The 12381-nt window shown below is 39.6% G+C and overlaps 2 protein-coding genes across 3 annotated transcripts in view; one reads left to right on the top strand and one right to left on the bottom strand.

Annotated features, from left to right (window-relative positions):
* Window positions 1–7672, bottom strand: part of pbx2 (pre-B-cell leukemia homeobox 2) — a 10832-nt gene extending 3160 nt beyond the window's left edge. Inside the window, exons 1-7 of the mRNA XM_005744039.2 lie at window positions 7262–7672; window positions 6535–6608; window positions 4994–5238; window positions 1334–1524; window positions 894–1029; window positions 489–630; window positions 155–249 (exon numbers count right to left, since the gene is read on the bottom strand). Coding sequence (XP_005744096.1) covers window positions 155–249; window positions 489–630; window positions 894–1029; window positions 1334–1524; window positions 4994–5238; window positions 6535–6608; window positions 7262–7506 — 1128 coding nt within the window. The 5' untranslated portion in view covers window positions 7507–7672. The remainder of the gene's footprint in view (window positions 1–154; window positions 250–488; window positions 631–893; window positions 1030–1333; window positions 1525–4993; window positions 5239–6534; window positions 6609–7261) is intronic.
* Window positions 7673–8601: 929 nt separating this feature from the next.
* On the top strand, window positions 8602–11523 carry gpsm3 (G protein signaling modulator 3). Of its 2 annotated transcripts, none has more exons than XM_005744040.1 (5): window positions 8602–8844; window positions 9280–9816; window positions 10070–10235; window positions 10465–10697; window positions 10872–11523. In XM_005744040.1, exons 2-5 carry the CDS (start codon window positions 9355–9357, stop codon window positions 11010–11012), a joined length of 1002 nt encoding a protein of 333 aa, XP_005744097.1. In that variant the 5' UTR covers window positions 8602–8844; window positions 9280–9354; the 3' UTR covers window positions 11013–11523. The 2 variants fall into 2 exon arrangements, with proteins under 2 accessions (XP_005744097.1, XP_005744098.1); XM_005744041.1 differs by having other exon boundaries at window positions 9302–9816.
* The last annotated feature ends 858 nt before the right edge of the window (window positions 11524–12381 follow it).

Here is a 12381-nt window from a genome sequence, read left to right on the forward strand (position 1 = left end):
TGTGTGTGTGTTAAATACAGTAATGGCACACATAACTGAGACTGCGCCTTTTAGTACAGTGCGTCTTATGGTCGTGAAAATACGGTAAGTTCCTAATTAGAAAGGAAAAAAATACAAGAGAAGCACAAGTTAATATTTAAACGTATGTAAATACCTGCACTCCCATTTGGTAGGCAGACTGTTCACCATTCACAGGTGGAACCCCGAGGAACAGGTCAGCTGATCCGGACAGAGAGAAGGACCCTGACCCTGAAGAACGACAAACCTTGATAGTCATTTGTGACAGACATCTTTTTATAATTCACCATAAAGAAATCCAAGGGGTTTTTACTGTTACCTGACCATTAATAAACAAGTCATTAATCATCAGACATATCGGCATGACTCATGTAGGCGTGGAGAATCAGGGGCCAGAGAAGGGCTTAACAACTGAGTTTATCGCCTAAAGGCAAGTAGGCATTTACTGTTCATGTCATTTTCTTAGTTACCTGTGGAATTGGGAGTGTGTGGGGAATCATCGCCCTGTCTAGCTCCCAAGGCTGTTTTCATGGCGTAGAGATTGGCTTCCTCTTGGAACTTGCCAATGTTTTTCTTGTAGCGGATTCTCTTGTTGCCAAACCAGTTGGAGACCTTCCAAAAATAAAAGGTAATCATTAAAATGACCACATTTTGAAGAAGCATTCTTAAACCTCCAGTAGCCATTTCAAACAGCTTAATACAAATTGTAAGTATTTGAGGTCACCTAAGCAGAAATCAGTCACTACTTCTTTTTTTTTTTTTAAATTTAAATCTTTAAAATCCTGCCTGTAACAGTTGAAGAGTAAATGCATGGTATATGAATCCACGGACACCCACAACTTTTCCTTTCTCCTGGTTTCTTGAAGCATGCTCACCTGAGAGACGGTGATACCACACTGTTTGGCAAGTTCCTCTTTGGCTTCTTCACTGGGATATGGGTTAGACAAGTGGGAGTAAAAATACTCATTGAGGACCTCTGTAGCCTGTTTGCTGAAGTTGCGCCTCTTGCGTCTGAAAAAGGGTTAGAACACAGTGAACAGAGGTTTCCTGGCTCAAAAAGGATGTTTGGGGGCGACGACATTAGTTTCTGAAATCATACCATCCATGAGGAGAAAAACTGCTTGAAACAGATCATTTAAAGCAGTCTGAAACTGGAGCTGGTAACTTGCAGGGATTACTTTCACAAACACTAACTCCATTAATTAAAATTTGGTCACATTTAATGTAAGCATCTATCAGTGCAACATTCTATATGACCTAATAAACCATAACAGGTCACCTTAAAAAAGAAAGAAAGAAAAACTACAATGTTCACCTGGCATCTAGAAAGCGGGACCTCAGTATCATGACCGCCTCACAGGTGCTCTGCTTCAGCTGGGTCTGGATCGAACTGAATTTGCGGTGGATGATAGCCACCATCCGCTCAATCTCCCGTGGAGTCACAGGCCGTGTGCGCGACTGCTCCCTCAGCAGGTTCATCACATGGGTGGTGAACTCTGTGCACGCCTGGTGAAAGGTGGTGCAAGACGAAACACAATGAAGGAGAGAAGTGAAGCCGCTATACATGTGTTATTTTATAAAACTTCATTACTTCTGTTAATTATGATATTTTCTAGCTGGAAAGACAATTTTATGTTGAAAAAAAAAAACAGTTTAATTGATAATAAGGATAATTGGTACGACAATTGTTCTTATTGGTAAGCACGCACACTTAGTGGCCTCTTTATTAGGTCACTCTGTGCACTGCAACAAATTGTCATGAACATGTGGTTATTACTAATGGTGTTATCTGGGATTACACTAATGATTCTGTTCTTCTACTGACAAGGAATCAATATTAATATATTATATTACATACAATATGCTAATATACAATGCAGTAAATATAGTAATAGTTTAAGTCTTCATAACAGAAGACTTTAAACAGGTGTTATCTTAATATCCACCTCTATTAATCCAATGCTTCTCACTTTCTGGCTATAACAAAAAGCATATATTGCACTGGTCTACAAACAAACGCTTCCAAAAGCAACATAGTCAAACATTACTCATTTTGAGTTGCTGAAACTGAAACTGATGCCTAAAATAATTGGTGGACTCTGGTTTTCATGATATGCTGCAAAGTCAGATATAAGACCACAAACTGAAACCATATATATTACTAAAATATATTATGACCATGAAGTGTTGGAAAAAAAATGGCTCAAATCTAGTGGTGATTTTCAGATATCCGCTTTTCTTAAACTATTCATCTGATTTCAAACTGGACTTGAAAAAATGGAATGTATCAAGTACGAAGTGTCAAATTTGAATTTGGGCGTTTTTAAAAGCATATTAAAATATCAAAAAGGTAAGAGTTTAATTTCTTTCATAATATGTTCCTAAGAGGACTGTGACCAAAATGTATATAATCTCCACATTTCATCTATTAGGGTCCTACACAGCTAAATACTTTGATATTTAACTTTGACACTTCACTGTGAAGTGATGAAACCAACATATCTACATTTCATAATATTCTGGGTAACTGATGAAATTGACATTTCTCCATAGTAATCCATCGTGACCAAGTCTGGCATAGTGGGCTCTAAATAAATTCAGTGTTTTCTTTTCAACTAAAGTAATCACTTCACTATCCTTTCTAACATAATGTTTGATATTAACGCTCCTCTATTTTTAAATGGTTACATAATGAAGAAAGCTATTATCATAAGATACCACCATAAACATAACAAGATATAAGTTTACAAAACTTGACAAATGTGAAAACTTGTAAACTTGAAAAACAAAAAATTATTTTGCAAACAACAGCCATTAAAAACTTCTGAAAAACTGCTGACCAGTGTTATCAAACACACCTGTCTTTTTTTAAACTAGAGTGCAAACCCTGATACTCCTAAACCTACTCTGCAGTTTATGTGTCCTGGCAGTAGGAGCATGTGCGGTAACGATATATAATCACGATATATTCTTTTCTTCTGTATAACGTATTTTCCACACTATAAGGCACACTTAAAATTCTTTAATTTTCTCAAAAATCGAGTGTGCCTTATGTATGAATTCTGGTTGTGCTTACTGACCTCAAACCGATTTTGGCGTGCAGAAATCTGTTAAAAATGTTTGATGGATTGTCAGAGCATTCCCATATGGAAAAGAAATAGTAAAAACATATATGATTTACTCATGAAAGTGGCCACTTTCTCATTACTTTCATATATTTTTTTAGTAAGTATACAAAACATACAAGTTTCATTATATAATTTTTCAAGGGATCTTATATGTGTTTTCACTCTTGTATGCTTTTCATACAAGACAGATAAAAACTTTATAAGATTTATATATATCTTTTCCATATGGGTTACGGCTGCCGTAGTGAGTTGCTTCGCGGAGTAATCTGGGTCCAAAACTCCGTCCGCTTCAGTTCCCAAAGTCAAACGAACACTGAGAGTTAAAAACAGTCTAAATTCTTTCATCTTTAATAAAATCATCAGCGTTGCTGCTTTACCAGGTGTAACAATTAAGTTTAACATCCAGGCATCCATCAAAACAGAATTTAAATTTAACGGAGTTAGAAGTTAGCTCGCTAGTTTCCACCTAAACATTTCATACCATGTTCTGACTGGGAGATTTCTGAAACTAATTAAAACGTACAGCTCTGCTACCACTTCCAACATAAATGAAGACAGGAAACTAAACAGCAGTGGCGTTCGCAGGGTTACTGAAGTTGGACTACCTGGTATATAATGTTGTGCTACGTGATTGCTAGCGACACAGCTATGTTAGCATAACATTAGCACGGTGAAGCTGGAGGATGAACCCCAACTTTTTTTCCCACTCGATAAAAGTTAACGTGAGGGATTCTGGTGGTCAGGGACAAATGTAATCGCATAGCAGGATGCTATACACGGGCCAAACTTCAGTCAGGAGAACATCTGAGATCATTCATCCACAATACCAGGTTAGTTATTAATATACTGCAACAACATGGGAATAGAGCAGCAGCGAGAGAATTCAAAATTAATGAATCAATGTTACGGAAGTGGAGGAAGCGCAGTTTTTGGCTTTCCCCATATTTCAAAAGTGCTTCATCTCTTTGCTATGACTGTCGCCTGGCATAATTTGTAGATGATAATGGTTGTAGCCGCTGTTATGCTTTTGACCAAAACAGGCGTAGCTTGATGACATCATCAACATGCGCTATCGCAATAGAGCGATATAGTCAAAATCTCTATCGTTGGCCAAATTTATATTGTTTCTATCATATATATCGCCCACCCCTACCTGGCAGTTCTACTACAAATGTCAGCGGAAAGTCCTGCAACTAGCTGCTGATGGGCACAAGTTTGGAAGTACAGTTTTTATGACGAGGTGATGACTGGGATCTCATACTTGGTCTCCTTGAATATGCCGCTCTCTTTGTTCTTAAATGTTGTAAAAAATCCGCCTTTGAAAATGTGACAGAGTATACTTTGCATAGTTTTTGGTTTTCTTCTTAAAACTCTAAAACATTTAAATCTTCATTTTACTATGAACTAATATTGATTGCTGGAGGGTGGTATTGGTTGCCTTGGAGTAGTTTTTCGACTACATGACCACAGTCAGATAGACACCCCTGACTGATATCAGCATATCCTTAATCTTAAGTATAGGGCAAAGGTTTGTGTTTCAGGAACTTAATTGTATGTTGCATTCAAGAGGATTTTATAGCAGATCTAATTTTCTCTTTGATACTAGCTCACAAGTAGGGCTTCAGTGGAGCTTGTTGGTCTAATAAGCCTAAAATGCCTCTCAACATAAAGATTTACTGAGTCATACCTGACACAAATGGAAAGGAATGAATCCGCCCTGAAGCAAAGTTATGTGCTGTGAACTCTTGATCTAGCATGCCAGTGTACAACATTGCTTCCAGGTACCTCTAGTACAAGCAAGCACGTACAGGCAATGTCAGTGCTAAGCTGCTGTTGCGACACAATACCTGCTCATACTTCTCCAGCTCAGTGTGGTAGATACTGCGAATCTGGCTCAACTTGCTTTTGTAGTCGGAGTGCTCGAGAGAGCTGTCAGGTGACATCCCCCCAGAGCTGGTGGCAGCAGAAACAGCAGCAGCAGCCCCGCCACCCTTCTCTGGCCCCGCTACGCCCTCCGCCAGCAGCATGTTGTCCAGTCGCACCAACTGAGGATCTTGAGGCTCCTCCTCCTGGGTGTTCCTCATTGAAAGGCCTGTCAATGAGACAAAAGTCTCTTGGTTTTGAAGGTAAAAGACTCGCAACTCTCTTAAACCAAAGCCTTTACAAATAATGAACCATAAAAAACAAAAACAAAATAATGATGGAACCATGTTTGGAAATAGATAAGAAGTTTTTTGTGTGCTCTCGTTTTTTTTTGTGCATCACTCTCATAACATTTTCACTTCAGACTGTACCTTGGTGCAACCTAGTTATTTTTAAGTGTTCATCATACCTGTACAGGTTCCTTTACCCTATGACAGATATTGTAAAATATCTTGCAACTCTAGATCTGTCACTTATGGTTCAAAGATTATAGTTTAATGACTGGAAGGGGACAATTACAATAAAGTCAAAGTCTTTAAACTATATCACCAGTTTATCACCAGAGGTCATAAATAACCTAATTTGTTCATTTGAAAGATAAAAATTTACAAGAAGAATTTAGAAGAATCTAGTTTTTTGCTGGTTTTAAAGTGCAACTATAAGTGAAATCTTAATGAAAGATTACTCATCGCCCTTCTGTTATATAAATGAATGCAGTGAGTTGACCCTATGCTTCGATGTAGAATTTGAAGTTATAATGCATATAAAATGCGATAAAATCAGCTTTATTTATCCCAAGAAAAAGTTGGAAAATTCCTGTGTTATCATGGCCAAAACATTAGACACAACATATAACACAGCAGCTTAAATAAAATAAAAACAACCCTCAACCCGCAATAAGTTAAGCATTACTCAAAAAGGCGCACAGCTAAGTAGAAAATATTTTTAAAAATAAAATATATTTATTATTTAAAAATAAAACATTTTGAACTATTTTAACTACCCTTTTCTCCCCATCATGAATACTAAATATAATACAAAATTAGCTTATTACGAAGTAATCTATACAAAGTCAATACAGGTGATGTAGAATGAGGAAGAAACAATTTACTTTATCAGTCCTTGTGGCAGCTTAAAGATAATATAGTCCTGACAGCAACCTGATATGACTATAATATACTGCACTGTAGCAATTGTACCTTATGTTTGTCCAGCTGTTGTCATTTGAGTCCACTTATACTCCAATAAGCATTTATTAAGAGGGCTGTCGGATTATTTTTCTTTTAACTCTGAAAGTATAAAAACTATGTCTGTGTGTTTACTTGGCCATTCAGATTGTTTATGACTTTATTGGTTCCTGATGACAGAATGTCAACACAGTCTAATAACGCTCCCAAACAAAATTAAAGCCATGGCTGTTGACAGAGAGCACAAGAAAACTCCTGCAAATAGAGCAGAAACCTACCAGTTTTTTCCTTGATCTCGCACAAAACGCTGAACAAAGCGGGTTTCATTCGGTGACAGTTGAGCGCATGTTTCCTGCACATAAAAAAGAACAAACATGACCTACCAGCCTATTTGTAAACAAAGGCATAGAATGACAGTACGCAAATCGACCAAAACAAAAACAGAAATCACAAAGTGACAACATTTAGCCGAGCTAATTTAGCAAACGTTAGCTCCTGGCTAGCTGATAGTTAAGGGGGTAACCTTTCACTGCTAGTATGTCTGCATATGACAGCCAACATGTTAGATAGTATATTTAGTTGTTTACTATGTAATTAAATTATAACCCGTGTTGTAGCGCAGTGTTAACATTTATATCGGCACGGTCCTTAGCTACCTATTTTAGCATTAGCTTGTTAGCCTTGGTTAGCGTAGCATGCTAACAAAAGCTACATATTATAACAGCCGCTGCTGAAAGAAATGCGTGTTCCTAACTTACAGCACAGAAACAGTAAACACTGGCATGTGAGTTTGAATCTGTACAGGTTACACCAAAAGCAACTTTATGTCATTAGTCCAGCTAATTAGCTAGCTTCTAGCTGAATAATCTAAACAATAGAGTGAAGTTCAGGAAACTTTGTCACTGCGAGACGGAGTCGACAAAGCAGCACAACAAAATACCGCTGCAGCGGCAATACCACTAAATAACAATTTTTAAAAAGAAAGAAAGCATAGCTGTGACTCACTTTGCTTGTGCCTCGTCCAAACTTTGGTCGGTGATAGTCATTATCTGCTGCAGTATGTCCCCAATATCTCTGCGGGTTTCATGTCCGTTCTCTGTACCCTCGAGGCCCGACTCCGCTCCGTCGGGCCGATGCTGGGAGGGTTGGTGAACTGAGTTGAGCGCGTGCATCCCGGGGTGGCCACTCACGCCGAGTCCCCGGCCGTTGGATGGCCCATTGCCCGTCAGAGGCTGCTGCTGCTGCAACATCTTCGGCGACGCACAGTGGCGACGACTGCTGCCCGACTGTGCTCACAGACACAACACAGACCAGAGACATCGCACAGAGTTGGGTCCCCTAGCGACTGACAGGAAACGGTGCAAAATGTGCATGCACAGTGCAGCGCGTGATAGACAAAGCGTCGCTGTGGGTACGGTGGAGTAGCACTATTGGTTTAAAGGTAACCACAACAGCAAAACATCTGCACTCCCTGCATTTTCACAAAGCAGAAGTGCGCGGGGGTGGTTGCATGTGCGTGGGTGGATAACAAAGAAATGACATTTAATTATACAAAAGTAGTTTATGTGGCTTTTTGATAGGGCCTCCAGATCCCAACAAACTGAATCTGGGGCAAACAGATTCATCTTGTGTGGGAGATGTTAGGCTAAGAAAGAGACTTTCTTTTTTTTTGTATAACTACCTTAAAAGAATATACAGGTGACGTGTGTGTAAAGGCTAACTATTCTAAATAGGCTCTAAAATGTTTTGCCTTTGGAAAACCTCTCTTTTTCTATTTTGATTCTGGCTATTTAAGCAGATTTTCTGTCTAATCAAGTTTGGGTTTTACTAGAGCTGCACATTTCATTTTCAGCCACATATTTCTTATGATACTCACGTGTTAACTTAAAAAAAAAAATTAAATGTGATATTCCCTAGTTTCCTAACTTATTTCTCTTTTTAGAATGAAAAACGTGGCTACAAGCACTAACAGAAGCATTCAAATAAAATAAACTTCTTTTTCAGCCTTGTTTTTCAAGTAATAATCTCGCTTAGACAGCTTCCCTTACTTGTCTGAGTCTACTTCTCGTTTTAGCTGCAAGTCAACAGGATGTGAAAACCACAGAGAGTTAAGAAAAAAAACTGCGCCTGTTTCAACATGCTGCACTTGGGGTTAACATAACCAAATGAGCAGCAGTTAAAGCAGCAGCTGCTTTAACAAGTGTACATGGGCATTATAAAACCTTTCCTTTGGGACATGATTGCATTAACCACACACATCACACATATAGAGCGTGATTCTGCTTTTAACAGTAATATTTCATGCCAACCTGACTTGTCAAATATGGGCCGAGTAAATAGGGGTGGGCTGTGGTAAGAGGAACAGGAAGAGATGAGATGAGAGAAAGACAGAAGGTAGCAGGGCAGATAGAAAAGGCGAGAGCTCATCACGACGGCATGTGAAACTAGCAGATTTTCTTTTTTTCTTCTTTGCTCTTAATAAAAACGTTGACAGGACGAGTGATAAGCCAAAAATGCTGTGTTCACTGGATCAAGACTTTGAAAGATGATGTTTTGAGAAGATAAAAGGAAACGAGGCGAACGAAAAGGTAAGGGCAAAAATTAACTGAAATTTAAATCACTTTGTGGTAGACAGTAGCTTTAGGGGGGAAATAACAATGTGATCTGTCAACAAGAATTATTCGACTGAACTGTTTGGGAAAATACACAACAGTGATCACCTACCAACAAGACCCTGACATTTGTGATCACATAGTCGAACGTTTTACATAGCTGGGAGGAGTTTGTGACTTCAAGTTTCTTTTAAATTTCTGCCTAAACATCTGTTGCCCACATGCTGAAACCTGTCAAACTGGTTTCTCACATGTTTTGTTTCAAAAGAAAGGCACAGCAGCTCTGCAGTACTCATCATGCTTTTAAGTTTCAGTGTTTATAGATGTCGTGTTTTTCCTTATGGTATTTTTTTTTAAGTACTAACTGAATTCTGATATTTTGGATCACCTTTTTTTTTTATCCACCTCCAGCTTCTTTCTGTTTTCTCACAAGGATCATAAGGATTGTAAGAAAGACCACTGGACAACACAGATATCAAAGTTGAAATGGCTGAAGAGGAGCTGTTGGAGCCTCTTGTCATCATTGAAGATGGAGATTTGGTAGAAAGTATTACTGAAATTAGGGCGCCAAGCGGTGCAGATGTCACTGTACAAAGCTGTAGCGAGGAGTTTGCTATCAAAAAGGAAGAGGAGCACACAGAAGAGGAAAACAGTCAACAAGAAATAGCGGGTGAAATAAATTTAGAAGAGCAAAGCCTGGAGAAACAGCAGATAACCAGAGAAGAAGACAAACCAGAGATAACAGAAAGCACAAATAATGGACTCAAAGGAAATGACAGTAAAAGTGAAGGGCAGCCGGATGAAGTGCTTAAAGAAAAAACTGAAAAACCCTGTAGCACAGAGGATGAAAAGGCCACACAGAATGACCCCGAGGCAGACACAAACAAGCTAAATTCATCTGAGCTACAACCCGAGGGGGGACCAGACCACAAAGAGGATCTCAAAAAGGTTGGTATTTGCTCTTCTTACCCTGAGATTACCTGTGTTGTAAATCAGTTGACTTTAACACTTTGCCACCAGCCACTGCAAGAGAAAAACAGTCTCACGGTGGAAGAACTGCAGGTACCACTTTATTTCAGAGCATGTGGGAGTACGTAGGAGTGGATTCTTGTGCTTTGCCAACAAACAGTCTGTGCCATTCACTCAGAAACCATTCCTCTCTCCCTCCGTCTTTTTCACCCTCACACCTGTGTTTTCTCAGGCTCACCGGTTAACCCCTGACTTCCCAGAGGCGCTGTATGACCTGCTTTGCACCTTTCAGGAGGGCAGACGGCTCAATGACCAGCGCTGCTCCTTCAGGCTGGAGAGTGGGGTGAGGCGGAGGAGGTGCCACTCTGAGCCCAACACCTCCAAACCAGTTAACAGAGGTAAGCGCTCTGTTTTGCCATGGTAAAGTGTGGAAAAGGATACAACTTTTGCATTTGTTTTTGAGCTATGACTCATGTTGAACAAGCAGAATCAAATGCAGCTACCCATTCTCCCTGACTCAGGAATTTTCAGCTACCATGTTTCCATGTTTTTTTCCTTGACCACTGACCACTGCCTTTCCCCCGCCTTTTGACCATTTAAGCTCTTTTCTCTCTCATTTCTTTACAGTCGTCTTTTCCTCCATGACTTCACTGCAGAAAGAGGAGTTTTTTGACCTGGTGGCCACTGCACAAGGACGGCGGCTCGAGGACCAGAGGGCACAGCTTGGAAGGTCTTCACCGCCAAAAACAAAGACCAGAAGTGTCAGAGGGAGCATAAGACAACTGTCCCTGTCTGTGAAAAAGCCTGCACCAGTTCCTGCGCCCAAAGATGATCTGTACGATATGATTCTAACCACACAAGTAAGCAATGAGCTTGTTTGTTTAGATGTGTTTGTCATGAGCTGAGGTGTTTTCTGCTTTGTTTCTGAGAAGAAAAGTTAGTTTCTCACTAATGCGAGAAAGAGTGTTGGCAGCAAACCTTTTACCTACTTTCACTGCATTGCTTTCATTTTCACAATTTGTTTTGACCCACAGGCTCAGGGCAGGCTAGAGGACCAGCGCAGCAGGGCTCCAGGTCCCATGGATGATGAGGACTTCTTCTCCCTCCTCCTGAGGGTCCAGGGGGGACGCATGGATGAGCAGAGGACCGAACTACCATGCTTGCTGCAAACCTGAGATGGAATAAAACCCAAAAGTGTGGGGCTGCTGTGTGTGCCAACTGCCAATGTAGCCTCCCTGCTTAAGTTTCTATTTAAAGAGGACTTCTTTTTAACCCCAAAATGCTTTGTGTTGGGGGTTGGGGTGGAATTGCTGTATCTCCTAATAGTGTTAAAGTTGTCAAAATTGGAGCAAAAACGCTAATGTTTGAGCAACAGTGCTGTTAATGTAAATTAGGAGAGTTCATGATGAGAAGTTTACTTTTAGTTAATTTTTTCCAGTAACCAGGATCAGTAGATATGTGATTTCTCTGCGCTGGAATTATTCCATTGTATTGAATGTCTGCAATGAGCTCTTGAATGGTTGCTGTGTGTGTGCGCGTGTCCTAATTGTAGAGGAGGCAGTCTGCTGAATTCTATTGTTGTCGTTATTTGTACAGATCTAATGTAGCACAACAGAAATAACAGTGAGCTCCAAGTTCAGGAAGTGCTGGGACTAGTTCTCCAAAATAAATCAAATGCATCCTGGAGAGTGTATTCTTTAATTTTCCTTATGTCTGTACATATAAATCTTGTAGTAGCCTGTAACTACAGGCATTTTGCTTGTGACACAGGGATGCATAAGACCTGTTCTGCTATCTTCATCATTAGGCATCATTTGCTGTTCTAGTTCACATTCCCACAACTTTGTGATAATGTTTAATCTTTAAAAAATCCCCCTCCGCACATAAAACACTCACATATGAATAGATGAGCCTTTTAGGGAACAGGCGACGCTAAGATAAAGCTGTTAATTTTTTACAGACTTCATAGTCTGAAAACAGGTGTTATCGCAGTGTTCCTGAATTTCTCTTTAATAATGTGACGTAACCTCAAAGGAAATCAGTAGTTACTCATTGAACAGTGTTCTAGATGTATGTAACATTTTCTTCAGTCTATGCAAAAAAAAAAAAGTTAACAGATAATCACTAACCAGCTGTAATGGCTACTTTCAATTTAAAATGTCCCCCAAAATTTCATGTAACTCTAATAACAAGAATCAGTCAACTAGGGTTAACATAAAAACACCAGTTGTGAAGTTAATTGTTAACACTGCTTCAGTGTATTTGCTTTAAAACAGAGCATTGTAGTCACTGCAACCCGTGGTCACTTTCTGCAGTGCTACAGGCAATAATCAGGGCCACTTTGAATGGGGCTCTTAGAGCAATACTGTTTAGTCCACTCAGCTCAGAGGACAGCTTTCTGAGGAAGCCCTCGTTGATCAAGGCAGCATAGAGTTGACAAGAGGATGCTGTGTCACTTCCTTAAACAGTATAGAGTCATATAAGATGAGACAGGGTTGTAGGGGGAACTGAAGAAGAAAGCATAAATACTGCATATATATATAT

This window comes from Pundamilia nyererei, unplaced genomic scaffold (genome assembly GCF_000239375.1).
Source record: "Pundamilia nyererei isolate P.nyererei 1_Seehausen unplaced genomic scaffold, PunNye1.0 scaffold00138, whole genome shotgun sequence".
In the NCBI taxonomy this organism is placed as follows: domain Eukaryota; kingdom Metazoa; phylum Chordata; class Actinopteri; order Cichliformes; family Cichlidae; genus Pundamilia; species Pundamilia nyererei.

Bases quoted from the DNA above. Each gene is read 5' to 3' on its own strand.
- gpsm3 (XM_005744040.1), top strand. From the start codon at position 9,355: ATGGCTGAAGAGGAGCTGTTGGAGCCTCTTGTCATCATTGAAGATGGA. The intron at 9,817-10,069 runs GTTGGTATTTGC...GTGTTTTCTCAG, and splicing joins ACAAAGAGGATCTCAAAAAG to GCTCACCGGTTAACCCCTGA. The intron at 10,698-10,871 runs GTAAGCAATGAG...TTTGACCCACAG, and splicing joins ATATGATTCTAACCACACAA to GCTCAGGGCAGGCTAGAGGA.